Here is a 27,068-nt window from a genome sequence, read left to right on the forward strand (position 1 = left end):
AAGGGGTATGGCTACTTGTTGAAGGCCGACTGCCTACTGCATGGAGTTCACATTATGGAGTGATAGTCATGTCCCACTAGGCACATACGTCAGTTCAACGTCTAGTTTTGATTTACGTTTGGTTGAGTTAACCTGAATTCAACGTGAAATCAACAAAACCTCTCACCATGTCATTGGACTTAGGTTAAAAGTTGGGTGAAAAAGACTGAATTCCCTTTATGTTGACGACTTTTTGCTAATCGAATCAGTTTTCCACGTTAATTCAATGTCATCACATTGCATTTTTGTTGTTGAAATGACATGGAAACATCGATGATTCAACCAGTTTCTGCCTAGTGCGGTGCTTGCAGTCGCAGTTGTTATTCTACTTTCCAAGTCCAATAATACAATAAACAAATCTGAAATCTGGTCAATTTTCTTGCTTAACTTAATACAGTAGAGTAACCAGATAACTTACTGTAGAATCAACACAAAATGGAGAAGACTTTAACATCTGTAAGTATCATAGCAATCTAGGCGAGGCAGGCCCAGGAAAACGTTGAAGTTATGAGTTTAATCCAAATGATAATTCAGAATAAAATGTTTATTAGACTCAATTCCAACCACAAGAAATTATATGACAATCAGATGACATTTACATATTATAAAAAAAACATTAGAATACAGAAACACCATCATCAAGTCACACTTAGAATTGACTAGATTGAACACATCGAAATTATACTTTTAAAGTGCTTACAAGTCCCTAAAGTAGCCAATTGCAGCTGTGTCTATCCCCAAATGCTATCCAGTATCAACAATGACTTGATGGCTATTTATCTTGTAGTAAGTGCAACTGTAGTGGTATTATATACTGTACACGGTCTTTTTATGCACCAATGTGACACATCAGAGGATATGTATTGTCTTCTGGGAGGTCAAAAAATATTGTCTCTTTCACCTCTGAGTTTGTGAGTTCATATGATCGTGTGTCGCCACTCCTTTATCCCTCTCCCCGTCCCTCCCTCTCGTTTTCGTTCCTGATGACCTCACGCCCTCTCATTTTCTTCTTCTCCTCCTCCAGCTGTATCTTCTCCTTCACCTGCAACCAGTCTCCTCCCAGGTAGCCCAGCACATCGTCGGGCCTACCGCGAAGCCTAGGCTGCGGGTGAAGTAGTGACAGGAAAAGGGAACTGGCCAGTGGGGTGAAACAGGCAAACTGGGGGGCGACCGGATGGGATTTTCTCTTGCTCCGATTCTGCTTGTCTTTATCCAAACTCATCATGATGCCCTCGTCTTTTCCTTCCCCCCCCCATAGGTCTAGTTCATCGTCCTGACCTTCTTGATCTTTCTGCTGGTCAAACCACTCTTTGTACTTGATGTAAGAGCGGTCGTCGGACGCTGTCTGCGTCCAGGGTAGACTGCCAGTCAGCATGGCGTAGGTGAGGATCCCCAAGGCCCAGCAGTCTGTACTGGCCTCTACCGACACCCACACCCGCTTGATCTTGCTGTCCAACCCATTTCCTCCATCTGGTTTTGAAGCAGTATTATGTCTACTATCCTCCGACTCCTTTGATATCTCTGCCTCGGGCGTACAGTAAGCAGAACTGTACCACACACCAGGTACCTTGGTTCCCGTGGCCTTGGCCATGCCGAAGTCGCCCAGTTTGACCCAGCGGCAGGCAGCGTCGACCAGGAAGATGTTCTCAGGCTTGACGTCGCGGTGGACGAAGCCCAGGGAGTGGAGGTGGGTTAGGGCACCGCACAGCTGGGAAACCACCCTCTGGACACAGTCCTCCTCCACACCCACCTGAGACATAGACATAGGCACAGTTGAACTACATTTCCCATTTTGTTAGTTACCAAAGATTTATAAGAGAACACTGACAAATGTCTCATGGGCGTGGATGTTTTAAAAAAATTTTTTTACACATACTGTATATTATACCTCAGGGACAATGACGTCGTATAGATCACCGAAGAGGCTGGCTTGCTGGGCGAAAACGTAATGTGAGGGGGTGGAGAAGGCAATGCCCAGGGCCTTGGTCAGGGACGGGTGGGTGCAGAAGGAGAGGGAGAGGTTATACTCTCGCAAAAAGGAGAAGAGATTTGTGGAATCACGAGGAAAGAACTTCAGGGCCATTGGAGTGCCTTGGGGGAAGGAAAAGAGAGAAAAGTGATCAGAACAAAAGAAAGAAAGACATTCTGGAGATATGAGGCCAGGCAAACTGGGGTTAGGATTAAAACAGATCCATAGTTGACCTCTTTTCCGATGTACAGCCAACATGACCTTCCCGTACGACCCCTCCCCTAACATCTTGACCACCTGGAAGTGGTCCGAGGTCTCCAGTGATGTCAGCGACTGGGCCGTGAGATGGCACATCTCGTCCAACAGTCTCGTGGCAGCCTGCGGAGATGGGAGCATAACATATATCTGTCATGATGCTTATCACTAAACCAGATGTAAAGACTTCCCTTTATAGCCCTATGAACGGCTTGATGGACAGTTTTTGGACACCCTCCTATTTCAACAAAGCCTTTGATTTATTCTGATTGGTTGTTGTCTTTTCCATTGATTGGGACCAGGAGAGCTATTGTGTGATTTTTCTGTATTAGCCGAACGGATTGACCCCAAGACACTCCATTAGTACATCTCTGTGGCATAGCAAGCTCCACAGGGTTAAGCCCAGGCCAGACCCCTGCCAGCACGGCATTACCTGAATAGCCTGTAGAGACATGGATTTAACACCTTGGTTATGTAACTTTGTGTTGGGGGAAAGAGAGTTGCGTGGTTTGTGGATTAAGTTTGTCTTGTCCTCTATCTACTACTCAATATGGATTACAACAGTGGAACGTTCCGTACCAATAGTGTGAGCAGAAACCGTATGGATTGATATGAATATGAATCAATATAACGGGGTCAACACGTTACAAAACCTATCATGAACACGCATTAGTAAACTGTTAATAAATAGGTGTTTCATTATTTACAAGCGTTACGAGGATTCCAATTCATAAGCTTTCATAGCATTTATAATCATTTATAAAGCATTTATAAACATGTATAATAATTTACAATGTATTATAAAGTGTTACCAAATAGTGTGTATACAGCATATTCAATTGGTTGTATCTAATAACCTGCTGTCTAGTATCAGTGACACGTGTGACAGCATTTTGTCACATAACAGGGACATCTCACATCGGTATAAGGCAGAAATGTTGCATGCATTTGTACAGCTCAATATTAACCGGCTATTTACAATTTCATTTTTTTTTCATCCTAAATGAAAATTCAATGAAATAGAAATACTCTAAGCTTTATGAGTACATTTGTGTGTGTGTGAGTGTGTGTGTGTGTGTGGGGGGGGGGCGTAATTGGCGTAGTCATCAAGGAAAACACACTATTGTAATGGAGGCAGTACATGCATTAGAGACTGGACCCCCCTTGTTTATATAACAGTGCAATAAAAGTTCATTGTGTATTAATACATTTTGGGAAAAAAAATGTATAAAGGTAAACTGGATTAACTCAATTCCAGAAGAAGTCAACATCTTAGAAAACTTCTACAAATGTCTCCCTAAACCTTGATGATTATTGGCTGAATGAAACACATTGCTCCTAATTCTTTCTTTGGTTGCAGAGGAAAATGGGGTTGAGAGGATGGCTTACTTACTGTCATTTTGGCTCTGTGGTTGACTTCACACTGATATTGTGATGTTCCTCACAGACAGGTTGCAGTGAATCTGAATCCCTGCCCACATCTACCAAGTAGTGCACCTTTCAGAAATGCTTCCACAAAACATAAGCTGCACTGTAGCGCTTCCAATCACAAGGTAAAGGAGTTCTTGCTCTAGAGATCTTGTCGAATAGTTGTCCGTGTCTGGTCTTTCTCAGCAAAGGCTCTTCTATCTCTGCTGTTTGTGCGTTTTGATATCTCCTCCCCTACTTTAATCATTACATTATCTTGCTCCCCTGTTCCTCACCTCCGCAGTCCTCCCACATTCTCTCCCTCCTTCCGGATTCTCTGGTGAGCTGTCTGTCCCATCAGTCGAAAGCCAGCCACTCCCACTGGTGCCTTCCCTCCCTGTTGTGGAGGCCAAGGCCAGTCAATGTTTTGAGTTTGATCTGTCAGTCAACAAATGAACGCCTGTGTCAATCCAAACACTTATCTAGACACTCTCTCATTTTCCACTCTCTCTCTCTCCCTCCACTCTTGCTGCATTTCACCTTTGAAGAGGAGCAAGAGAGGGCATGCCACTCTGACAAACCTGGGCTTGGATAACCATCTGTGTGTGACCTGTGCTTAACAAGCGGCACACACTCCATCACAGGCTTTCAAATGACTGCCTCTTTCCCTCAACTTGTCCACCTGTTTTGTGCCTCTTTCATTCCTTCTGTTTTTTATTCTGTCTTTCTTTCTTTCTTTCTGTCTTTCTGTCTTTCTGTCTTTCTTTCTTTCTTTCTTTCTGTGTTTCTGTTTTTCTGTCTTTCTGTCTTTCTGTCTTTCTGTCTGTCTTTCTGTCTTTCTGTCTGTCTTTCTTTCTTTCTGTCTGTCTTTCTGTCTTTCTGTCTGTCTTTCTGTCTGTCCTTCTTTCTGTCTTTCAGTCTGACTTTTTGTCTTTCTTTCTGTCTTTCTGTCTGTCTTTCTGTCTTTCTGTCTGTCTTTCTGTCTGTCTTTCTGTCTTTCTGTCTTTCTGTCTGTCTTTCTGTCTTTCTGTCTTTCTGTCTTTCTGTCTGTCTTTCTGTCTTTCTGTCTGTCTTTCTTTCTTTCTGTCTGTCTTTCTGTATTTCTGTCTGTCTTTCTTTCTTTCTGTCTGTCTATCTGTCTTTCTGTCTGTCTTTCTGTCTGTCTTTCTTTCTTTCTGTCTGTCTTTCTGTATTTCTGTCTGTCTTTCTTTCTTTCTGTCTGTCTATCTGTCTTTCTGTCTGTCTGTCTTTCTGTCTTTCTGTCTGTCTTTCTGTCTTTCTGTCTGTCTTTCTGTCTTTTTTTCCGTCTTTTTGTCTTTGTTTTTCTTTCTGTCTGTCTTTCGTTCTTTATTTTTGAATTAATTATTTCTGTCTTCCTCTCCAACTCCCTCTCTCCCCTCATTTGACAAACCGAACAGCTGCAGGGGGTCACGCACCAAAACAGCTTTATAGTGCGATCCTCTCGTACCTTGAGTGCCTGCCAACTCTATTTCCTCCAGCTTGCCAACTATCCAACTATCTCCCCCACCGCCACCCATCCGACCACCAGCTATTCTGCCCAACATCTTTTCTAACCCTTCCAGCCCCCCTTGGGGCGGATACATTTCTCCGTGCCTCGCATTACCACGCAACTTACAACTGTACTGTCACTTTGGCTGTGTTAGCAATATGTCCTCAGTGTTACATGTTCATGTGTAGCAAAGTTCTGGGTGACACTTCATTTAAAGGGTACCTACTGCAGCCTGATGGTCTGGGGTTACAAGCTATGGGCCAGTCTTTCATTTTTTTTTTACCATGATGCTCCTATACTGTCCGTGTCTGAGTGATGGAAGCGGGGAGAACAGTCCGTGGTGTCCCAGGTGATCTTCTTGGCCTTCCTGCGACACCTGGTGTTGTAGGTGTCCTGTAGGGCAGGCAGTGTGCATCCAATCGTGTGTTCGGCTGAGCTTTCCACCTTCTGGTAGCTCCTTGCGGTCAGTTGCCGTACCAGACTGTGATGCAGTCCGACAGTATGCTCTTGATTGTGGTCCTGTAGAACACTGAGGGCCGTCGGGGACAGGCTAAATTTCTTCAGCCTCCTAAGGTTAAAGAGTCGCTGTCGTGCCTCCTTCACCACAGTGTCCGCGTGATTCAACCATTTCAGCTCCTCTGAGATGTGTACGCCACGAAACGTGAAGTTTTTAACCATCTCCACGGCAGCTCTGTTGCATCGAGTGGAGTTCAGTCCCAGGGCTGTGAGCTTTGCGGTGAGCTTAGATCGAAGACCAGAGCTGTAGTCGATGAACAGCATCCTCACATATGCATTCCTTTTGTCCAGGTGGGTGAGGGCAGTGTGCAGTGCCAATGGCGATTGTGTCGTCCGTGGATCTGTCATGGCGGTAGACGAATTAGAGCGGGTCGAGTGTGTCGAGGAGGGAGGAGGTGATGTGGTCTTTGACGAGCCTCTCGAAGCACTTTATGATGACGGAAGCGAGTGCTGCTATGAAAGCCTTATAACTGTGTTATGAAGTCATTATGTCGATACAATTCAAGTGAGTTACACAAACAGTATGTCCCTTTATTTAGAATGATGTATAGAAATGCAGGACAACGTGGTAATATATCACTGTCTTTTTATTTTAGATGGGTAAATCCCATGGATAATGTCTGTGTATAAAAAATATGTGATGCCAGCATCAAAAATATAATAGCCTCAGATATGAGACAATTGGTTAATAAATAACTGTACATTCAGTAAATACAATACAAAACAGGGTCATAGGCTCATTCAGATTTAGGGTTAGGGTCAGGGTTCACCCTAATTCAATCACATTCTTCAGTAACAGCACTGTAATAAGGATGTTACAAATGACTGTATATTAAAGAAGGAGAATTTTCATTTCAACATATAAATGAGCTAAGACCAAAGGGAGAGGTAAAGAGCAATTGACCGTATAGAGGGCATTATGTTTGAAAGAATGACGTTACAGTTAGCTGAATCTTAAATACTCAAGTTGAACACAATTCGCAGTCACAGTAGGTTAAGCGTGCTTACCGCAGCAAAAAACCTTGAGTTAAATTGAATACGATAGCACTGCTTTCGAGGAAGGCATTTGTTGTTGCACAGAGTAGGAACTTAGATGGCGGGAAACTTTATGTCAAAGGCGCTGAACCTTTGACCTAAGGAGGAGCAACACTCTGGTTGACCACTGACAGTAGAATCGTAACCGCTCAGGAATCTCGTAGGAGAGGAGGGCCACATCCCAGGCCTTGAGTTGTGTTGGGAAGGAGGGGATGGAAATCTGGGGCAGTGGGCATGCAGTCTATAATGGGGGAAGAAAAGGGGTTACTCTAAAATATGACTCCTGAACATACCACAGTGAATTATCAAAATCCCAAACAGCTTTTCCATGTGTGTTATATTATATAGATGTTCTTTACATACCGTGACTAAGCTAAAACGCTTGGGTACATTGAGCCTATACACTGATCTATGGTCAGTTACATATTCCCTCACTTTATGGATAAGGTTTGGAATTTGAGCGCGTAAGTGAATTTTAGAACTGTACACAGAGTATATTGCGCTACCTACCTGCTGTAGTGCAGTAGAACAGAAGTTTGAGAGATTATGCAGGCCTTTAGCGACCTCTAGTGTCTTGGGAGAGACTGGCAAGCTCATATTGACTCGGGCGTCAATCATCCAGTCAACATGCAGTTTAAAGGAGATGAGATCCGTGTAAAGTTGTGAGAGGGAGTCGTTTAGCTGGGAGAGGGAAGAGAGGACGACACGGTGTGAATTCCGAAGACTGGGGACTTGTGTTTTTAACGCTTACATCCTATTTAGTACAACGTCAAAAAAGTTTCTGAAAAGTGTTCCTGGTGAATTTATAAAGCATCGCTGAAGAATTCCTCCCAATAGATGAAATAAACTGAGCAGTGATGGAATACATTTATGTTGCTTTAAGTCACTACATTTATAAAACTTTGTCACTTTCAGACAATTGGCACTGTATACCGCTCCTTGCAAAAGTACTCCGACCCATTGGATTTCTTCACATTTTGTTGTCTTACAAAGTGGGATTAAAATGTATTGAATTGTTCTTTTTTGTCAACAATCTACACAAAATACTATGTAATGTCAAAATGGAAGAACAATTATACCAACAAAAAAAATATGACTACAAATTAAATAACTAAAATATAGTCATTGCATAAGTATTTAACATGTTAGGAACACCTTTGACATTGATTACCGCTGTGATTCTTCTTGGGTAAGTCTCATAAGAGCTTTGCACACCTGTATTGTGTAATATTTGCCCATTATTCTTTTCAAATTCCCATTTATTTTCATCCTGAAAAACTCCCCAGTCTTTGTGGATGTCAAGCATACCCATACCATGATGCAGCCACCACCATACTTGAAAATAAGGAGGCAGTTACTCAGTGATGTGTTGTGTTGGATTTGCCCCAAACATAATGCTTTTAATTTAGGCCAAAAAGTGTATTATTTTGCTGTGTATTTTTTGCAGTAATAATTTAGTGCCTTGTTTTTTCAGATCACTTTCAGATCAAGTATCTGTATCGATTTGTGCATTATTGCTGATATGTGGATTAATTGCCATTTTTCTGAAGCAAACATATCTGAAAAACATTAACCAGACAAGTCCCAATACATCTTGCACTGTTTGAGTGAATCAACTTGATTCATTGTCTTTGCATGTTTTTTTGCCGTGATATTTCACTATGTCATTTAGGTCATTATTGTGGAGTCCCTAAAATGTTGTTGATCAATGGCATCATGGTGACATCCCTAAGCAGTTTCCTTCCTGTCCTGCAGCTCAGTTCAGAAGGACGACTGAAATCTTTAATGTGTCTGGGTGGTTTAATATATTAAACCATACATCTAATACATCTATTTTCAATGTCTGATTTGTTATTGTTACCCATATACCAATCACTGCTCTTCTTTATGAGGCTTTCTAAAAGCTCCCTGGTGTTTATAGTTGAATCTGTGCTTGAAATTCAATACTTGACTGAAGGACATTTACAATTGTGGTAAAGGAAATTTTTACAAATGAATCCAAAATTAAAAGCTGAAATGTCTTGAGACATTAGTATTAAACCCCTTTGTTATGACTAGCCTAAATAACTTCAGGAGTAAAAATGTGCTTAGCAAGTCAGATAATACGTTGCATGGACTTAATCTGTGTGCAATACTGGTGTTTAACAAGATGTTTGAATGACCACCTCATCTCTGTACCCCACACATACAATTATCTGTAAGGTCTCTCAATCGAGCAGTGAATCTCAAGCACAGATTCAACGACAAAGACCAGGGAGGTTTTACAATGCCTCACAAAGAAGGGCACCTATTGGTAGATGGGTACAAAAAAAAGCATACATTGAATATCCCTTTGAGCAGGGTGAAGTTATTAATTACACTTTTGATGGTCAATACACCCAGTCACTACAAAGATACAGCCATCCTTCCTACCTCAGTTAACAGAGAGGAAGGAAACCACTCAGGGATTTCACAATAAGGCCAATGGTGATATTAAACATTTGACATTTTCTTCCCCATACTTAACAACTTCCAGAGTTAAATGGCTGTTGTGGGAGAAAACTGAGGATGGATCAACAACATTGTAGTTACTCCACAATACTAACCTAAATGTCAGAGTGAAAACAAGGAAACCTGTAAGGAATACAAATATTCCAAAACATGCATCCTGTTTGCAACAAGGCACTAAAGTAATACTGCAAAAATGTGGCAAAGAAATGACCTTTTTTGGTCCTGAATAAAAAGCCTTTTGTTTGGGGTAAATCCAACACAATATATTACTGAGTACCACTCTTCATATTTTCAAGCATGGTGGAGGCTGCATCATGTTATGGATATGCTTGTCATCAGCAAGGACTAGGGAGTTTATTATGATAACAAGAAAAGGAATAGATTTAAGCACAGGCAAAGTCCTAGAAGAAAACCTGGTTCAGTCTGTTTTCCAACAGAAACTGGGTGACAAATTCACTTTTCAGTAGGAAAATAACCTAAAAGGCAGGGAAAAATATATACTGGAGTTGCTACCCAAGACGACGTTGAATGTTACAGAGTGGCCTAGTTACAGTTTTGACTTAAATTGGATTGAAAATCTATGGCAAGACTTGAAAATGGCTGTCTAGCAATGATCATTAACCAACTTGACAGAGCTTGAAGAATTTTTAAAAGAATAATGGGCAAATATTGTACAATCCAGGTTTGCCAAGCTATTAGAGACTTCCCCAGAAAGACTCATTGCTCTAATCACTCCCAAAGGTGATTCTAACAGGGGGACTCATGGGGTTGAATACTTATCTAATCAAAATACATTTGTTTTATTTCTTCCACTTTGACATTGCAGACAAGAAATGGCAATTACATCCATTTAATTCCCACTTTGCAACACAACAAAATTTGGAAAAAGTCAAGGGATATGAATATTTTCTGAAGACACTGTAGTTATTTAGAGAGAGCATGCAATAAGGACTGGACTTAAGTAGATGCATACATACCTTTAATGAACTGAGGTGATTGGCCGTGTGCTCCATCTCGGGAAGAGAGTCTAGATTGTACTCCGTAAGCTCCATACCGCCGAACTCACTTTCACTCTAATTTAAGAGGACATGGATAAGAGTTAAATTGGATGGCCACAGAACGAGTGTATGTTGACTAGCAATGACTGTGCTGTGCCTACCAAACTATGGTCAACTCACTCACCTGTAGATTCCTTGTCAGCATCTGCAGGCTTCTCATTTGCTGGACCATCACTGTCAGATGGGCACAGAGGGGGCACTTTTGGGTGGGGCGTGACCACGAAAGGACAAGCAGCCGGGCTAATAGCAGCAACAGGAGGAGAGACTGTGTGGAGTCCAGGCACACTGCAGAGATAAGAAATAAATCATAATTTTAGAGAGCTACATTAAACGAGGCATTGGATCAGTGTTACATTCAAGATCACAGCATTTATCAACAATTCAAAAAAGGTTTATTATTCAAGAATTGCTAAGTGGTGGTACCAGACCACATGGTACCAGACCACATGGTACCAGACCACATGGTAGGCCTACATTCGAGTGAGTGGACACACTGATTGGTTACCACGTAACAGGTTTTTGTCTTCCCAGAGAGCAAGAAACCATTATGGAAACAGATATTTATTTTATCTTGCCCCCCCACCCTCACTTTGGTGTAACTTGCCTTTAACATGAGATGCCATATGCTACCATGAACGGGAAATACATAGACCTGATAGCTTCCAGTTGAAAAAGAGGTTGTGTTTGGAAAAGGGGTCATCCAATCAGCATGGAGTGCAACGGTTTCATCATTGACTCATCAAGCCGACAACTTCAAAGAACCTTTTCTAGACTATGTGGTTATTGCTAGCAAGCATTATGGCTCTGAATCAGTAGGCTAGTGATTCATTTGATGATATCCAATCACGGAATGACAAGCATTGATGCCAACTGTTTTCTTAGCCAGCAGACTGCAACCAAACCTTCAAAAGATCACCAACCAGAACTAAACACGATATTGCAGTTGAAGCCAAGTCATTGATGATGAATGCTGAGTATGTTGTGGTAGACATCTTACATTCCATGTGAACATGAAGGAGTGAGATGGAATCTGTCTGAGCTACATGTTGATGATCAGTACATTGCCAGTAGAATAATCCGGTAGCAATTCTTACTGTTTTTCTTTTTCATTTATAATTGTCAATGTGTTTCTATGGGTTATAGTAGTAAAGGCCAAATTCAATATTTTATCAAATAAAAGACACCTAAAGGGGTCCTAAAATTCTAAATCGATAACTTATCCATTTTAAAACAATTCCAAATATTAGGCAACTCCCCCCCCCCCCCCCCCCCCTCACCCCCCGCTTAGAATTTTAGAGGTTAATCGAGCATAGTCTGACGCAGACAAAAACCTAAATCAATTATACTTGGAACACTTGCTTAAGTTTAGAAACAACATTCTGTACTTATATTCATGTGTTACATTTAGCCAAGAGAGTTGGTTACCTTAGAGGTCACCATTTCCTGTGCAGTCATTTCTTTGAAAAATGTATGTCCCTTTTGCACTGTCAAAAAGCTATTCCTGACCCAGTATTTATACTGTACAGCTGATTCAGAAAGCGCTGCACTGAAGTTTCCCGTAGCCTTGGGCTGACCTAACACCCCCATGTATTTGAGAAATTCTGCACACGTTGCTGCTTGTAAGTGCACAGCTTTGTCTACGTACAGTGGAACAGTATTAGTCTAAGTTCCGTTTCTGGAAACCTGTCGTTATAGTGTTTTGGAGCTGCCTGTATCACTCTCCTAAGTAGAATAAATAGCTTAAATCAAAATCAAAATCACATTTTATTTGTCATATGCACCAAATACATCTGGTAGACTTTACCATGAAACGCTTGCTTACGAGCCCTTCCAATCGATGCAGCGTGAAGAGCTGACTAGTTAGTCGTTTTAAATATTTATTTATTTGCTTATTTGTTTCCACTTTGCCCAAATCATGTCTTAAATGGATTGTGTTGGTCTCAAACTATGTGGACTATTTTGGTTTGAAATATTTTGGTGCTAAATGGTGGAGATTGATTTGCGTGAGGAATTGGTCCAAAAGTGCTCGTGTGGATTGCGGTCACTCCTTTTCCATAGACTGCTTTCAAGATAAGGAAACAAATATCTAAATATGCAAAATCGCTGAATTATACCTTTAATCAGAATTGTTGGCAGGTTACAAAATGTATACCCCCCCCCCCCCCCCCCACAGGCACATTACATCCCCAGTCGATAGTGTAGTATCAGAAATACTTACATTTCATCGTCACCCCAAAATCCAAAAGTTGTAAATAAACTGTCAGCAGCCCCAATCTTTCATCCCCCTAAATGAGTTCACAAACCCAAACGTTCTCTTTTATAGAATGTGTACGATGACACATCACCTGAGTCACCCTCTCCATTCATAGAAGAACTCCCCCGCAAGCCCCCTCTCCCCCCTCCCAAAACACGGCTGTTCACTTTCTTTCTTTGTTTTTCATCATACCAGTTGGGTTTTTTATACCAGTTGGGTTCTTTGTACTGGCTGGGTTCATTACACTGGTTGTTTGGGGTCTTTATACTGGTTGGGTTCATTACACTGGTTGTTTAGGGTCTTTGTACTGGTTGGGTTCAATACACTGGTTGTTTGGGGTCTTTGTACTGGTTGGGTTCATTACACTGGTTGATTAGGGTCTTTGTACTGGTTGGGTTCATTACACTGGTTGGTTGGGGTCTTTGTACTGGTTGGGTTCATTACACTGGTTGGTTGGGGTCTTTGTACTGGTTGGGTTCATTACACTGGTTGTTTGGGGTCTTTATACTGGTTGGGTTTATTACACTGGTTGTTTGGGGTCTTTGTACTGGTTGGGTTCATTACACTGGTTGTTTGGGGTCTTTATACTGGTTGGGTTCATTACACTGGTTGGTTGGGGTCTTTGTACTGGTTGGGTTCATTACACTGGTTGTTTGGGGTCTTTATACTGGTTGGGTTCATTACACTGGTTGGTTGGTTGGGGTCTTTATACTGGTTGGGTTTATTACACTGGTTGTTTGGGGTCTTTGTACTGGTTGGGTTCATTACACTGGTTGTTTGGGGTCTTTGTACTGGTTGGTATCATTACACTGGTTGTTTAGGGTCTTTATACTGGTTGGGTTCATTACACTGGTTGTTTAGGGTCTTTATACTGGTTAGGTTCATTACACTGGTTGTTTAGGGTCTTTATACTGGTTGGGTTCATTACACTGGTTGTTTGGGGTCTTTGTACTGGTTGGGGTCTTTATACTGGTTGTTTGGGGTCTTTATACTGGTTGTTTGGGGTCTTTGTACTGGTTGGGTTCATTACACTGGTTGTTTGGGTTCATTGCACTGGTTGGTTGGGGTCTTTATACTGGTTGGGTTCTTTACACTGGTTGGTTGGGGTCTTTATACTGGTTGGGTTCATTACACTGGTTGTTTGGGGTCTTTGTACTGGTTGGGTTCATTACACTGGTTGTTTGGGGTCTTTATACTGGTTGGGTTCATTACACTGGTTGTTTGGGTTCATTACACTGGTTGTTTGGGGTCTTTGTACTGGTTGGGTTCATTACACTGGTTGTTTGGGGTCTTTGTACTGGTTTGGTTCATTACACTGGTTGTTTGGGGTCTTTGTACTGGTTGGGTTCATTACACTGGTTGTTTGGGTTCATTACACTGGTTGGTTGGGGTCTTTATACTGGTTGGGTTCATTACACTGGTTGTTTAGGGTCTTTATACTGGTTGGGTTTATTACACTGGTTGTTTGGGGTCTTTGTACTGGTTAGGTTCATTACACTGGTTGTTTAGGGTCTTTGTACTGGTTGGGTTCATTACACTGGTTGGTTGGGGTATTTATACTGGTTGGGTTCATTACACTGGTTGGTTGGGGTCTTTATACTGGTTGGGTTCATTACACTGGTTGTTTGGGGTCTTTGTACTGGTTTGGTTCATTACACTGGTTGTTTGGGGTCTTTATACTGGTTGGGTTCATTACACTGGTTGTTTGGGGTCTTTGTACTGGTTTGGTTCATTACACTGGTTGTTTGGGGTCTTTGTACTGGTTGGGTTCATTACACTGGTTGTTTGGGTTCATTACACTGGTTGTTTGGGGTCTTTATACTGGTTGGGTTCATTACACTGGTTGTTTGGGGTCTTTGTACTGGTTTGGTTCATTACACTGGTTGTTTGGGGTCTTTGTACTGGTTGGGTTCATTACACTGGTTGTTTGGGTTCATTACACTGGTTGGTTGGGGTCTTTATACTGGTTGGGTTCATTACACTGGTTGTTTGGGGTCTTTGTACTGGTTGGGTTCATTACACTGGTTGGTTGGGGTCTTTATACTGGTTGTTTGGGGTCTTTGTACTGGTTGGGTTCATTACACTGGTTGTTTGGGTTCATTACACTGGTTGGTTGGGGTCTTTATACTGGTTGGGTTCATTACACTGGTTGGTTAGGGTCTTTATTTCTGGTTGGGTTCATTACACTGGTTGTTTGGGGTCTTTGTACTGGTTGGGTTCATTACACTGGTTGTTTGGGTTCATTACACTGGTTGGTTGGGGTCTTTATACTGGTTGGGTTCATTACACTGGTTGTTTGGGGTCTTTGTACTGGTTTGGTTCATTACACTGGTTGTTTGGGGTCTTTATACTGGTTGGGTTCATTACACTGGTTGTTTGGGGTCTTTGTACTGGTTTGGTTCATTACACTGGTTGTTTGGGGTCTTTGTACTGGTTGGGTTCATTACACTGGTTGTTTGGGTTCATTACACTGGTTGTTTGGGGTCTTTATACTGGTTGGGTTCATTACACTGGTTGTTTGGGGTCTTTGTACTGGTTTGGTTCATTACACTGGTTGTTTTGGGGTCTTTGTACTGGTTGGGTTCATTACACTGGTTGTTTGGGTTCATTACACTGGTTGGTTGGGGTCTTTATACTGGTTGGGTTCATTACACTGGTTGTTTGGGGTCTTTGTACTGGTTGGGTTCATTACACTGGTTGGTTGGGGTCTTTATACTGGTTGTTTGGGGTCTTTGTACTGGTTGGGTTCATTACACTGGTTGTTTGGGTTCATTACACTGGTTGGTTGGGGTCTTTATACTGGTTGGGTTCATTACACTGGTTGGTTAGGGTCTTTATTTCTGGTTGGGTTCTTTACACTGGTTGGTTGGGGTCTTTATACTGGTTGGGTTCTTTATACTGGTTGGGTTCTTTACACCGGTTGAGGTCTTTATACTGGTTAGGTTCATTACACTGGTTGGTTAGGGTCTTTATACTGGTTGGGTTCATTACACTGGTTGGTTAGGGTCTTTATACTGGTTGCGTTCTTTACACTGCTTGGTTGGGGTCTTTATACTGGTTAGGTTCTTCATGCTGGTTGGGTTCTTTATACTCGTGGGGTTCATTGGTTGGGTACTGGTTGGGTTCTTTATACTGGTTGGGTTCTTTATGCCAGTTGGGTTCTTTATACTGTTTTTTATACTGGTTTGGTTCACTGGTTGGGTTCTTAAAACCGGTTGGGTTCTACTGATTGGGTTCTCTTATCAGGCCTTTCTTTGGAATAATCATGGGTTTGAAAAAGTGATGCAATCAGACGCTAAAAAAACTGTCCCACTCTGTAACTCTGATATGATGAGCTGCAGTCTCTCTAAAAGAGATGATTCCAAACTAATATTTATCAGATATGTTTGATGTTTGAAAGGGTTGCTAAGTAGTGATTCCTTTTTATCTGAGTTTTATATCATTCTCCTCTTTTAGTGAATTAGGTAATCCCACAAAAGTAGTGGCACTGACCCTATGTCCCCACTCTGCACCCGACATACACCCCACCCAACCCACTCTGTAGCAAGTACTGTCAGATCTCCCCGCTGGCATTCTGCCTGATGTTGTTTAATGGATGGACACAAACGGATAGAGACTCAGACAGAGCAGACAAAGGAGATGAGCATGCCATGATGTCATCAAAGATCTGCCACTTCCTCCCCTAGTGGGAAATGGGTTGAAGGGAGGGGCCCAGCTAGCATAGAATGTTCCTGCAACGTTCTCTAAAGGTTCTCCTTCATTTCTCCTTCGGTTCTTTGAAAAATTACTTTCACAGAACATTCTAGGAACATTGTGGAAAAGTAATTTTCCTAAGAATTAAAGAAGTAACTTTAGGGAACGTCGCTATTTTGGTAAGGTAGAAACACATTGTTCTGAGAACGTTCAAATAACCTCATAAAATAACGTTATTAGAACTTTCTTTACACGGGTCATGTGAAACCACGTCAACCCAGGACCTCCACATCCAGCTTCTTCACCTGCGGGATTGTCTGAGAACAGCTGATGAAACTCAGGTGTATTTCTGTCTGTAATAAAGCCCTTTTTGTGGGGGAAAACTCATTCTGCTTGGCTGTGCCTGGCTCCCAAGTGGGTGAACCTATACCCTCCCAGGCCCACCCATGGCTGGGCCCCTGCCGATTCATGTGAAATCCATAGATTAGATTTATTTTAATTGACTGATTTCCTTATATGAACTCAGTCAAATTGTTGAAATTGTTGCATATTGCATTTATATTTTTGTTCAGTCGTTTTTATTCCCCGCCCCCAAAAAAATATTCAACTCTCCTCTACAAGCCACATAGAGCTGCTATCAAGATGACGGATGGCATTGGAGAGGTTGCACAGAGAGAAATGTTTAGAGAAAGGAAGCGATTGGAGATTATGGCGGAAAAGGAAATAAGGAAGAAAGTGAAGCGTATTATGAATAAACATGGAGTGGAGGGGATGGCGTTGTGCTTCTGAAAGATCTGGTGAAGGAAAAGATGGGCAAGGGAAAGAAAGGAGAACAGTGGAAATGGTTATGAGGGAATACGGAATGAGGGATTTTGCTGAACTTTTGGAAGAACTTGAGGAAATTGAGAGTGACGAAAGTGAGGATCAATTATATGTGGTGGCATGTGCAGTGATGACTGTCGAGAAGACGTTGAGTGTCGAGGAAGGTTGACGTCAAGTGCAAAAAGAAGCATACGTGTTCCAGTAGCTCAGAGATTGAACCTGGCGAGACTGTTGATGAAGTTCCTGCAGTGAGGACTGCAGAGTTCGGGCCTCGGTCTGTAAAGGTCTGTGTGTGCCAATCATATTGCAGATTTCTCCGAACCCATTTTATAAAACAAATTGATAACTGAAATTATAATTGTGTATTAATTGTTCATATTTAATTGTGTAATCCTGTGTGTGTGTGTTCCCAACTTTGTAACCTTCGGAGAACGCTCCCAGAACGTTCCTAACTTTGTAACATTCAGAGAACATTCCCAGAACCTTCATACAACCAAAAGAGAACATTCAAAGACCATTAAGAAAACCATATGGTTGGTCCTTTAGGGAACATTGGTGCAACGTTCAGGGAACGTTTCCACAACCTTCGGGTAACATTCCCAGAATCAAAGTTTGTTATCTGGGGATGTGTCAAAAGTGATGTCAGATCACGCCCTGCTTCATCATTTCCCCTCCTCCACCCACCCACTCCTCTACTTTCTTTCCTGTTCATTGATGGAGGCAATGGAATGTGTGGAATTTCAAGAGAGAAGGCACGGTAGAATAACATTAAGAGATTTATTCGACTGATTATGGCCATTATAATCCTGACTGACACAACCCACAACCCCCTGCATGGTTCAACAAAATCTACAGAGAAGAAGACAGAAATACATTGATGATGCTGAACCACAAACCAAAAAGATTAAACTACAATTTAGTACTACACTACATGGTCAGAAGTATATGGACACCCCTTCAAATGAGTGGATTCTGCTTTTTCACCCACACCCGCTGCTGACAGGTATATAAAATCGAGGCATCAGATTCAAATATATAATATGTATTTTGCGATAGAAATATACAGTACGATCTGAAGAAAAATAACAAGATGAACATTTTCCATACAACAAAGTTAAAATGCAAAGGTCCAATCTGGATCTGTTTTGCCATGTGGTTTCAAGGAGCAGCTCTTTCACTTCTTCTGCCAGAGTGAACTTCACCTCGGGCAGCCCTGGTCATCTGTCAAAGGAAGACATTGCAAATAGACACACACACACACACACACACACACACACACACACACACACACACACACACACACACACACATTGACGATGTTTGACTTTACTCAGTGGTGTAAAGTACTTAAGTAAAAATACTTTCAATTACTACTTAAGTAGTTTTTTGGGGTATCTTTACTTTCTTTACTATTTCTATATTTTTTTAACTTTAGTTTTACTTCACTACATTCATAAAGGAAATAATGTATTATTTACTCCATACATTTTCCCTGACACCCAAAAGTACTAGTTACATTACAATACTTAACAGGACAGGAAAATGGTCCAATTCACACACTTCTCAAGAGAACATCCCAGGGGCCTCATTTATAAAAATGTTCTTAGATTTATACTTGAACTTAGTCATAACATCATTTCCGACGGTGTGCTTACGTTCGATACATAAAAGATACTGAGCATAAAAAACCTTGCTACTCAGTTTCTAAGAAGCCCATTTGTAATTTACGCACCTGTGATCTATAAATCGCAAATTAACTTCAAATTGACGGCACCTGAACGTGCCTTATAATCAGCGATTTCCCCTTATAGAATGCTAGCACAAATAAAAGTTTAGTCAGGAATAGCCATGGACCAAAAGAGAAAAGCAAACCGTTTGGAAGACGAGATCACGGCGATGGTAGAGGAGATTGAAGACAGGCAACACGTATTATTCGGTGGACTAAATAGTGGGTTGACAAACAAAGTCAAACAGGTAGCTTGGGAGCGTGTCGCCGCTGCAGTGAACGAGGTGGGGCAGCAAGACAGAACTGTGGCTGATGTGAAAAAGAAATGGTCTGACCTTAAACTGCAAGGGATAAAAAGAATAGCCCTACATAACCAGCCGGAAAATCACCTACCTCAAGTCTAGACTTTGCGTAGAGATAAGATCATTTCCATGTCAAAGTAAGGTTTTATAAATAACTACTTATACGTGGTTTTCTGCGTAAATCATACTTAAGATCAAAATTGATCGTGAGTCCGTTTTTTAAATGAGGCCCCTGGTCATCCCTACTGCCTCTGATCTGGCAGACTCACAAAACACAAATGCTCGATTTGTAAATTATGTTGGCGTGTGCCCTTGACTATTCGTAAAAAGAAAAGAAAATTGTGGTGTTTGGATTGCCTAATAGAAGTAATTTGAAATTATTTATACTTTTACTTTTGATGCGTAAGTATATTTTTTGCAATTACATGTGCTTTTGATATGCAATTATATTTAAAAACAAATACTTTTAGACTTTTACTCAAGTAGTATTTTACTGGGTGACTTTCACTTTTACTTGAGTAACTTTCTATTAAGGTATCTATACTTTTACTCAAGTATGACAATTGGTTACTTTTTCCACCACTGACTTTACTTAATTCAAATTAAAGCTCACACATAAAACAGTTAGCTTAAATAACTACAAACTATGACATTCTATGTTGTTGTGAGTTCATATTAGACATCTTTCATTATAATCACCTGGAGTTGGTCATAGTCAGAGCTGATGCTGGCGATCGTTAGGTTAGTGTACGTGGCGTCTCCTTTCTCTGACAGCTCTAGCTGCAGCTGGAATATCGAGGAGAAATAATTGTATTTAAATGGAGGAGTTATATCTTATCCAACAGACTATCAGTCTCAGAGGTATCAATACTACATCAAATGTAAAATGAAATAGGAGCCTTAGTATTGCACGCTTTATACAAAACCACAGTGAATTTCGTCAAAGATTCAAGATGAGTATTAGTCATACAGAGAATTGTTAAAGCTTTGACGTAGAATCTTTGACGTAGAATCTTTGACGTAGAAACACTTTGTCTCTGTATCGTATCATACTGCATCATCTACTGCCAATGCCTTAAAATTGCTCAGTTAATTAAACAGAATATTATGAAAATGTTCCTCTTACTTTCAGTCTTCTGGACAGACTTAAGGGAGGAAAAATGGGGAACTAGGGTTAGAATAAAGTGGATGGAAAGAGTCCTTCTATAAATGTATTCCTAAACTCGATGGGCGTGAACATGTAAACAATGATACCTTTTATATTTATACACATCCACGGTGACGGTTAGAACATAGAGCGACACCATCACTCCACAAATGATGTAGGGGACCATCACGGAACATTGGCCACCTAAAAACAATGGTAATAGAACATTGGTTTTTAAAGTTTACTATTCATTTGTTGTCCGTTTGTCTTGAGTGTTAACCATTTAAAATAGAGATTTAATGTTCACTTTTCAACAAGGGCACTTTTCAACAAATAAAATTGCACCCTATTTCATATAGTGCACTATTAGGTCAAATGTTGTGTATTTGTCATAAAGTGAACAAAATGATTTACTTTCGAACTCCAGAGGCATGACCTTTGACCTTTGTGATCCCTTCTCGTTGTGGGCCTCACAGAGGTACAGCCCGCTGTCTGCCTTGCTGACCAGGAGGACCAGTGTCTGCCCATTAGCCTTCCAGGTCACCTGCCCACTGATGTCTTTGTACCAGGAGTAGCGCTCCACTGGTGGGTTGGCATCACTCTGACAGGTCAGGGTCACTGCCCTCCCGTCGGGCACAGGCCCAGATGGGCTGGACAGGGCTACAGTGTTTTTAGGAGCATCTGGAAGACAGAATCCACACAGTTAAATCAACTTCCTGTGAGGTACGTGAGCTCATTTTGATCTGTGAGATTAAAAGCCCGTTTCCACAAGGGAACGTTCGTCATGTGAGTGTCAACGAGCGTGCGAACGATAGAAATGTGTGATGGAGTGTATTGGTGTGAATGAAAGAAAACAGAAGAAATAGATTGAGGTCTCACAGGTGTGCTGGAAGGTTGCCATATTATTGAGAAAATGATCCAGAAAGCACTATTGAGAAGGTACACATGCAGTGTATGAGGATGGGAAGAATCACTGCATAGGTATGAATAGCTAACTGGCTGCTTATTACCTGCTAACTCATGTTTAACCAGTTCGTTTTTTTATGCCCTGTGCTCTTTGATACTGTTTAGCACTTAACAGTATCAATCATCTATCAATTAACTCATGTTCACAAACAGAATGAGGAGATTCCTTGGTTTCATTGTATAACTACACGACTGTTTATAGTTGTGGTCATATGGTTGCTTGTATGGTCATTTGATTATGGTTGTTGTGGTCTCTCACAAAGAACATTGAGGGTCAGGTTCCCCTGAGTTGTCTTGGTGGTGCCCCCTGGCTGCAGTGTGTAGCGGGCAGAACATCTGACCAGCAGCCCGTGATGGAGGAGGGAGGCGGTAAAGGTAAGGGTGGAGGTCATGGTCATGAGCCCATCTATACCCTCCTGTAGCTGGCTCTCGACACTGCCACCCAGCCCAGAGGTCCAGATCAGAGAGGGCGGGAACGTAGGACAGGGGGCAGAGGCAGAGCAGCTCAGTCTAACCAGCTCCCCCTCTGTGATGCTGCCCATAGGGGTTAGTTGGGGTTTGGGTGGGGTGTCTGGAGGTAGTAAAGGTATGTGGGGGAGAGAGAGAGAGAGAGAGAGAGAGAGAGAGAGAGAGAATCAATAACAAGACAGAACGAGGCCTGGGTAAAGCCCAATAACATACCGTATGGGGCAACCAGGTTTAAATCAACTCTGCTTAGAACATCACTCTCTTTTTCATGTTAAGCAGTGCCGGCTCCAGGCATAAGCGATATAAGCGGTCGCTTAGGGCCCCCTACCCAAAAAAATACTTTCTGTTGAGAGTCAGAATAGTAGAATACACAAAGTGCAAGGTTGAATTTTTAAAATTTAAATTCTGCAGTTTTTCTCTTGTTTTGTCAGTCACTGACAGTCACTCAATTAGCCATCTCAGCTAACAATTTTTGGATTGGTAAGTTAGTCTTGCCAGTTATCTACATTTTTTGTAATCTTAGCTAAGCATGCAGGGGCTCAGGGGCCCTGACCTCCAGGGGGCCCCCATTGATTTTGTTAGTCACTCTCACTCAGATATCATTAGCATGGCAAAATGTGTACAATTGCATGAAATTTGTTATAAAATGTATCTTTGCCCCATGGCAACAATGTGTAGAGCTGCTTGGTGAGGGGGCCCCTCAACCAAATCTTGCTTAGGGCAACCAAAAGGCTAGAGCAGGCCCTGGTGGTAAGTATTTAAACCTGTGTTTGCTGTTAGTATTCACAAGAGTTCAATGTAGTCCATTTGTTAGAATGTTTAGCCTTCAATATTTGTTTTAATTGGAAATCATAAATATCTTAGGTAAGGTCAAATTCAGTGTACCTGTACGACTGATATGTACTCCTGGGTAGAAAATATACTTGAGGCGATTTGTTCCAGCACATTCCAGCCTGAAGATATATGTGTCATCATATCCTGCAGGGAAACTGTTGAAAAGAGTGGTGCAGTTCTTGCTCAACAGATTTCCCACCATCACTCCCTTTATGATGTTTTGGGCATCCGTTTGGGCTGAGCTCAATACTATATTTCCCCCCCAAATTTTTTTAGACCAAAGCCAAGTGGGTGTGCAGTTTTTCAAGTCAGCATCAAATGCAGCAGGGATCTCAAATCTACATGGGACCAGTAGGCAGGATCCTCCAACAGCCACAATGCTTTGGGGCATCCACAGACTCCACTCTTGGCAGAGTGCACCTGGAGAACACAGCACCATCAAGAAACACTGAACAGCAAAACCTGGACTCGGGGATACGCGTAACATATCTAATGTTAATCTGTCTCCCTCCATTTAATATGATATGTTACGTTTCGTATGCTATGTATTCATTTGTGGATGTCCATCATCCATTTTATATGATACAGTATGTTACGAATTTGCAATACTGATGACATGTTACGAATTCCACTTTGTTGTGGCAAACGTTAGCTAGTTGGCTATGTGGGCTAGGGTGGGGTTAAGGTTAGGGTTAGGAGATATGGTTAGGTTAGAGTTAGGGGGAAGGGTTAGCTAACATGCTAAGCAATTGCAAAGTTGCTAAAAAGTAGTAAATAATTGAAAGGTTGCTAATTAGCTCAAATGCTAAAGTTGTCCTTGATGTGGACCTAGACATTCGTTCGAACCTAGACATTCGTGTTATACGCCTACCCATCCTCACCAACCAACCTCCCTCCTTTCGTTTTTGGCTAAAGTAATCTTCTGTCTTACGTAACCATACCAAACGTAACATATCATTAGTCATTTGAGTGTCACGTATTCACATTTACTATGTTACGTTTACTCTTTGAGGCCAGGCTGAACAGCAAAACACATTTGTCTGCACACACACACACACACACACGGACACACACAAAGGTTTATCAATCTCACACACACGTGTCGAAACACCCAAGTACATATTGCAGAGATGTCATCATTGTCATTAAGTCAAAGTGTGTACAGGTTAAGAGGGAAGTGCAGTGCGCACAATCAGGAAGAAACTGACCTTTCAACAGAAAAGTGATGATCGCAATAAACCACAGACACATCTGTGATGTTGTTGAGATGCCTTCCACAGTAAGAATACACCTCAAATAAACATAGAGATAGAAAAAGTAGATCAGAATTAGACAGCTATGGATAATCTGTACTGAACGAAAATATAAACCCAACATGCACCAATTTCAAAGATTTTACTGAGTTACAGTTCATATAAGGAAATCAGTCAAATATAATATATATGGATTATATGGATTTTGGATTTCACATGACTGGGAATACAGATATGCATCTTTTGATCACAGATACCTTAAAAAAAAAAGGTAGGAGCATGGATCAGAAAAAGCAGTCAGTATCTGATGTGACCACCACTTGCCTCATGCAGCGTGACATCTCTTTCGCATAAAGTTGATCAGGCTATTGATTGTGGCCTGTGGAATGTTGTCCCACTCCTCTTCAATGGCTGTGCAAAGTTGCTGGATATTGCGGGGAACTGAAACACACTGTTGTACACGTTGATCCAGAGCATCCCAAACTTGCTCAATGGGTGACATGTCTGGTGAGTATGCAGGCCATGGAAGCACTGGGATATTTTCAGCTACCAGGAATCGTGTACATTATCATGTTTCAACATGAGGTGATGGCGGTGGATGAATGGCATGACAATCGGCCTCAGGATCTTGTCACGGTATCTGCATTCAAATTGCCATCGATAAAATGCAATTGTGTTCATTGTCCGTAGTTTATGCCTGCCCATACCATAACCCCACCGCCACCATGGGGCACTCTGGTCACAACGGTGACATCAGCAAACTGCTCACCCACAAGATGCCATACACGTGGTGTGCGGTGTGAGGCCGGTTGGACATACTGCCAAATGATCTAAAACGATATTGGAGGTGGCTTATGGTAGAGAAATTAACCTTAATATCTCTGGCAACAGCTCTGGTGGACATTCCTGCAGTCAGCATGCCAATTTCTCGCTCCCTCAAACTTGAGACATCTGTGGCATTGTCTTGTGTGACAAAACTGCACCTTTTAGAGTAGCATTTTATTGTCCCCAGCAATAAGGTGCACCTGTGTAATGGTTATGCTGTTTTATCAGCTTCTTGATATGCCACACCTGTCAGGTGGATGGATTATCAATGCTCACTAACAATGATGTATACACATTTTTTGGCACAAAATTTGAGAGAAATAAGCTTTTTGTGCTTGTGGAACATTTCTGGGATCTTTTATTTCAACTCATTAAACATTGGACCATAATTAAACATGTTGCGTTTATATTTTTCAGTGTAGGTAAATAGGTAAAAATAGGTAAAAATACTGGAATGTTTAGCATTTGATTCTAAGCAGCAATTACTTATGAACACCGTAACTACTGTTTAACTGACATTCAATTACATTTTTTGCTACAACTGAATTGTTTATCAGTGCCATTTTTCCAAAACTCAATTTGAAATTTAAAGAGGTAACACATTTCCACGTCAATACAATGTCTAACTTTCTTTACGATTCAAGTCTTCAGTATTGTGATTCAATATTTGTGAATGAGATTTGGTGGGATTGTGTTTATTGGGTTCGAGATACTCTAAATGTGTCTTTTAGATGAAATCATGAAAAGGCCTTACCTGTAACTGAGTGAAAGAGATCATGGATATTGAGATCGCCGATATCTCCAAAATGGCTCTGGGTGTTTAATCAAGCAAGATGCTGTCTTTTCTTTTATATGCATTGCGAAATAAAGGAAATTGTCCTCGTCACACCAAACCCTGCTCTTAAGCAAGAACAAACGTCAGAACAAAGAGGATGTTTTCTGCAGTCGATAGAACATTTACAATTGGCTGCAACGTTCTGTGGCGGGATATATCTGACTTCTTTATTGTAAAAAGGCACAATGTAATGACTTGTCACAGTCTGCCACCAGATTGCAGCATCCCCATGTAGGAGTTACCCAAAACTATTAGGGGCCAGAGGCATTCTGCAGATAGCTTTTATAAAGCTCTGTATACAATCGTGCAGTACATGCATCAGTAAGACATATATTGGTAGTCTTGGAAAGTTATATACTCAAACTCTATGTTCTTAAATACCGTATCAAATCTGCAATGAAGCTAAAAGATTGACGCCGTTCATTTCGTAATCAAATAAAAAAAACTGTGATTGAATGATGAGATTACATGCGTCAGTCAATTCATCATAGGGTCATCACTTTATTAATGGTGTAGTTAATCAAGATAAAGGCTTATTCATGGTGGCATCCCAATCTTATTATGACAACAACATATGAAATAATACTACTTTTTCTATTTTGGGTGTTACAGCCTGAATTTAAAATGGATTCAATTGAGATGTTGTGTCTCTGGCCTGCACACAACACTGCACTCAATGTCAAAGTGGAGCTACAAATTAATTAACAAAGAAAAGCTGAAATGTCTTGAGTCAATAAGTATTTAACACCTTTGTTATGGCAAGCCTAAATAAGTACAGGAGTAAAAATGCCACATAGTAAGTTGCATGGACTCCGTGTGCAGTAATAGTGTTTAACTTGTTTAATCATCTCTGTACCTCAAATATACAGTACAATTATCTGTAAGGTCCCTCAGTCGAGCAGTGAATTTCAAACACAGATTCAACCACAAAGACCAGGAAGGTTATCCAATGCAAAAATCAGACATTTAATATATTCCTTTGACCAGGGGCGCAACTTTCACTGGAGTCGAGGACATGCCCCCCCCCCCCCCCTCCCCCATATTCTGAAATTGCATTTTTGTTGCCCAGGTTTTATCATTGGAATTTTTGGAGTGTTAATCCGACAGGATACATTTTTTTGTTTTTTGTTTGTTTTGTCCCCCTCACTTCTAAAACCAAAGACAACCCCCTGCCTTTGACTATAGTGAAGTTATTAATTACACTTTGGATAGTGTATCAATACACCCAGTCACTACAAAGATATGGGCACCCTTCCTAACTTAGTTTCCGGCGAGGAAGGAAACAGCTCAGGGATTTCACCTTGAGGCCAATGGTGACTTCAAAACAGTTAGAGTTTAATGACTGATATAAGAGCATGCTGAGGATGGATCAAAAACATTGTAGTTACTCCACAATACTAACCTAAATGACAGAGTGAAAAGAAGGAAGCCTGTACATGATACAAATATTCCAAAACATACATCCTGTTTGCAGTAAGGCACTAAAGTAAAACTGCAAGAAATGTGAGGAAGAAATGAACTTTATATCCTGAATACGAAGCTTTATGTTTGGGGCAAACCCAACACAGCACATCACTGAGTACCACTCTTCATATTTTCAAGCATAGGGTGTCTGCATCACGTTATGGGTATGCTTGTCATCGGCAAGGACTAGGGAGTTTTTT

At 41.3% G+C, this 27,068-nt stretch overlaps 3 protein-coding genes across 14 annotated transcripts; all 3 read right to left on the reverse strand.

Annotated features, from left to right (window-relative positions):
• Nucleotides 1-562: 562 nt before the first annotated feature.
• Nucleotides 563-5,218, reverse strand: LOC110489291 (serine/threonine-protein kinase SBK1). Of its 2 annotated transcripts, XM_021561993.3 has the most exons (4): nucleotides 3,657-5,218; nucleotides 2,242-2,386; nucleotides 1,928-2,130; nucleotides 563-1,789 (listed from the first exon to the last, which is right to left on the reverse strand). In XM_021561993.3, the coding sequence occupies exons 1-4, from the start codon at nucleotides 3,660-3,662 to the stop codon at nucleotides 983-985; spliced, it is 1,161 nt and encodes a 386-aa protein (XP_021417668.2). In that variant the 5' UTR covers nucleotides 3,663-5,218; the 3' UTR covers nucleotides 563-982. The 2 variants fall into 2 exon arrangements, with proteins under 2 accessions (XP_021417668.2, XP_021417667.2); XM_021561992.3 differs by having other exon boundaries at nucleotides 1,928-2,386; nucleotides 3,657-5,187.
• A 1,047-nt stretch (nucleotides 5,219-6,265) lies between these two features.
• il11b (interleukin 11b) lies at nucleotides 6,266-12,587 on the reverse strand. Its single transcript, XM_090228107.1, has 5 exons — nucleotides 12,498-12,587; nucleotides 10,404-10,564; nucleotides 10,199-10,294; nucleotides 7,242-7,412; nucleotides 6,266-6,972 (listed from the first exon to the last, which is right to left on the reverse strand). The coding sequence occupies exons 1-5, from the start codon at nucleotides 12,502-12,504 to the stop codon at nucleotides 6,808-6,810; spliced, it is 600 nt and encodes a 199-aa protein (XP_090084233.1). The 5' UTR covers nucleotides 12,505-12,587; the 3' UTR covers nucleotides 6,266-6,807.
• Nucleotides 12,588-17,811: 5,224 nt separating this feature from the next.
• Nucleotides 17,812-25,494, reverse strand: si:ch211-171h4.5 (sialoadhesin). 11 transcript variants are annotated; one of them, XM_021561982.3, is made up of 9 exons: nucleotides 25,324-25,494; nucleotides 23,700-23,782; nucleotides 22,543-22,911; nucleotides 21,449-21,760; nucleotides 20,638-20,904; nucleotides 20,331-20,427; nucleotides 20,203-20,221; nucleotides 19,776-19,862; nucleotides 17,812-18,269 (listed from the first exon to the last, which is right to left on the reverse strand). In XM_021561982.3, the coding sequence occupies exons 2-9, from the start codon at nucleotides 23,740-23,742 to the stop codon at nucleotides 18,207-18,209; spliced, it is 1,257 nt and encodes a 418-aa protein (XP_021417657.3). In that variant the 5' UTR covers nucleotides 23,743-23,782; nucleotides 25,324-25,494; the 3' UTR covers nucleotides 17,812-18,206. The 11 variants fall into 11 exon arrangements, 6 of the variants coding, with proteins under 6 accessions (XP_021417657.3, XP_021417656.3, XP_090084228.1 ...); XM_021561981.3 differs by having other exon boundaries at nucleotides 23,700-24,195; XM_090228102.1 differs by having other exon boundaries at nucleotides 23,700-24,574; nucleotides 25,324-25,411.
• Between the last annotated feature and the right edge of the window lie 1,574 nt (nucleotides 25,495-27,068).

The sequence above is a fragment of the Oncorhynchus mykiss genome, chromosome 30 (assembly GCF_057628025.1).
Source record: "Oncorhynchus mykiss isolate SJ-2025 chromosome 30, ASM5762802v1, whole genome shotgun sequence".
NCBI classification, from domain to species: domain Eukaryota; kingdom Metazoa; phylum Chordata; class Actinopteri; order Salmoniformes; family Salmonidae; genus Oncorhynchus; species Oncorhynchus mykiss.

Coding starts and splice junctions, on each gene's coding strand:
- LOC110489291 (XM_021561992.3), bottom strand. Junction 1,790..1,927: donor ACGACGTCATTGTCCCTGAG/GTATAATATACA, acceptor TCTATGTCTCAG/GTGGGTGTGGAGGAGGACTG.
- il11b (XM_090228107.1), bottom strand. Junction 7,413..10,198: donor ATCACCTCAGTTCATTAAAG/GTATGTATGCAT, acceptor TCCCTCTCCCAG/CTAAACGACTCCCTCTCACA. Junction 6,973..7,241: donor GTTCTACTGCACTACAGCAG/GTAGGTAGCGCA, acceptor CCCCCATTATAG/ACTGCATGCCCACTGCCCCA.
- si:ch211-171h4.5 (XM_021561981.3), bottom strand. CDS start 23,868: ATGTTGGGTTTATATTTTCGTTCAGTACAGATTATCCATAGCTGTCTA. Junction 20,428..20,637: donor CATGCCTCTGGAGTTCGAAA/GTAAATCATTTT, acceptor CATTGTTTTTAG/GTGGCCAATGTTCCGTGATG. Junction 18,270..19,775: donor CTGACTATGACCAACTCCAG/GTGATTATAATG, acceptor TTCCTTTGACAG/ATGACCAGGGCTGCCCGAGG.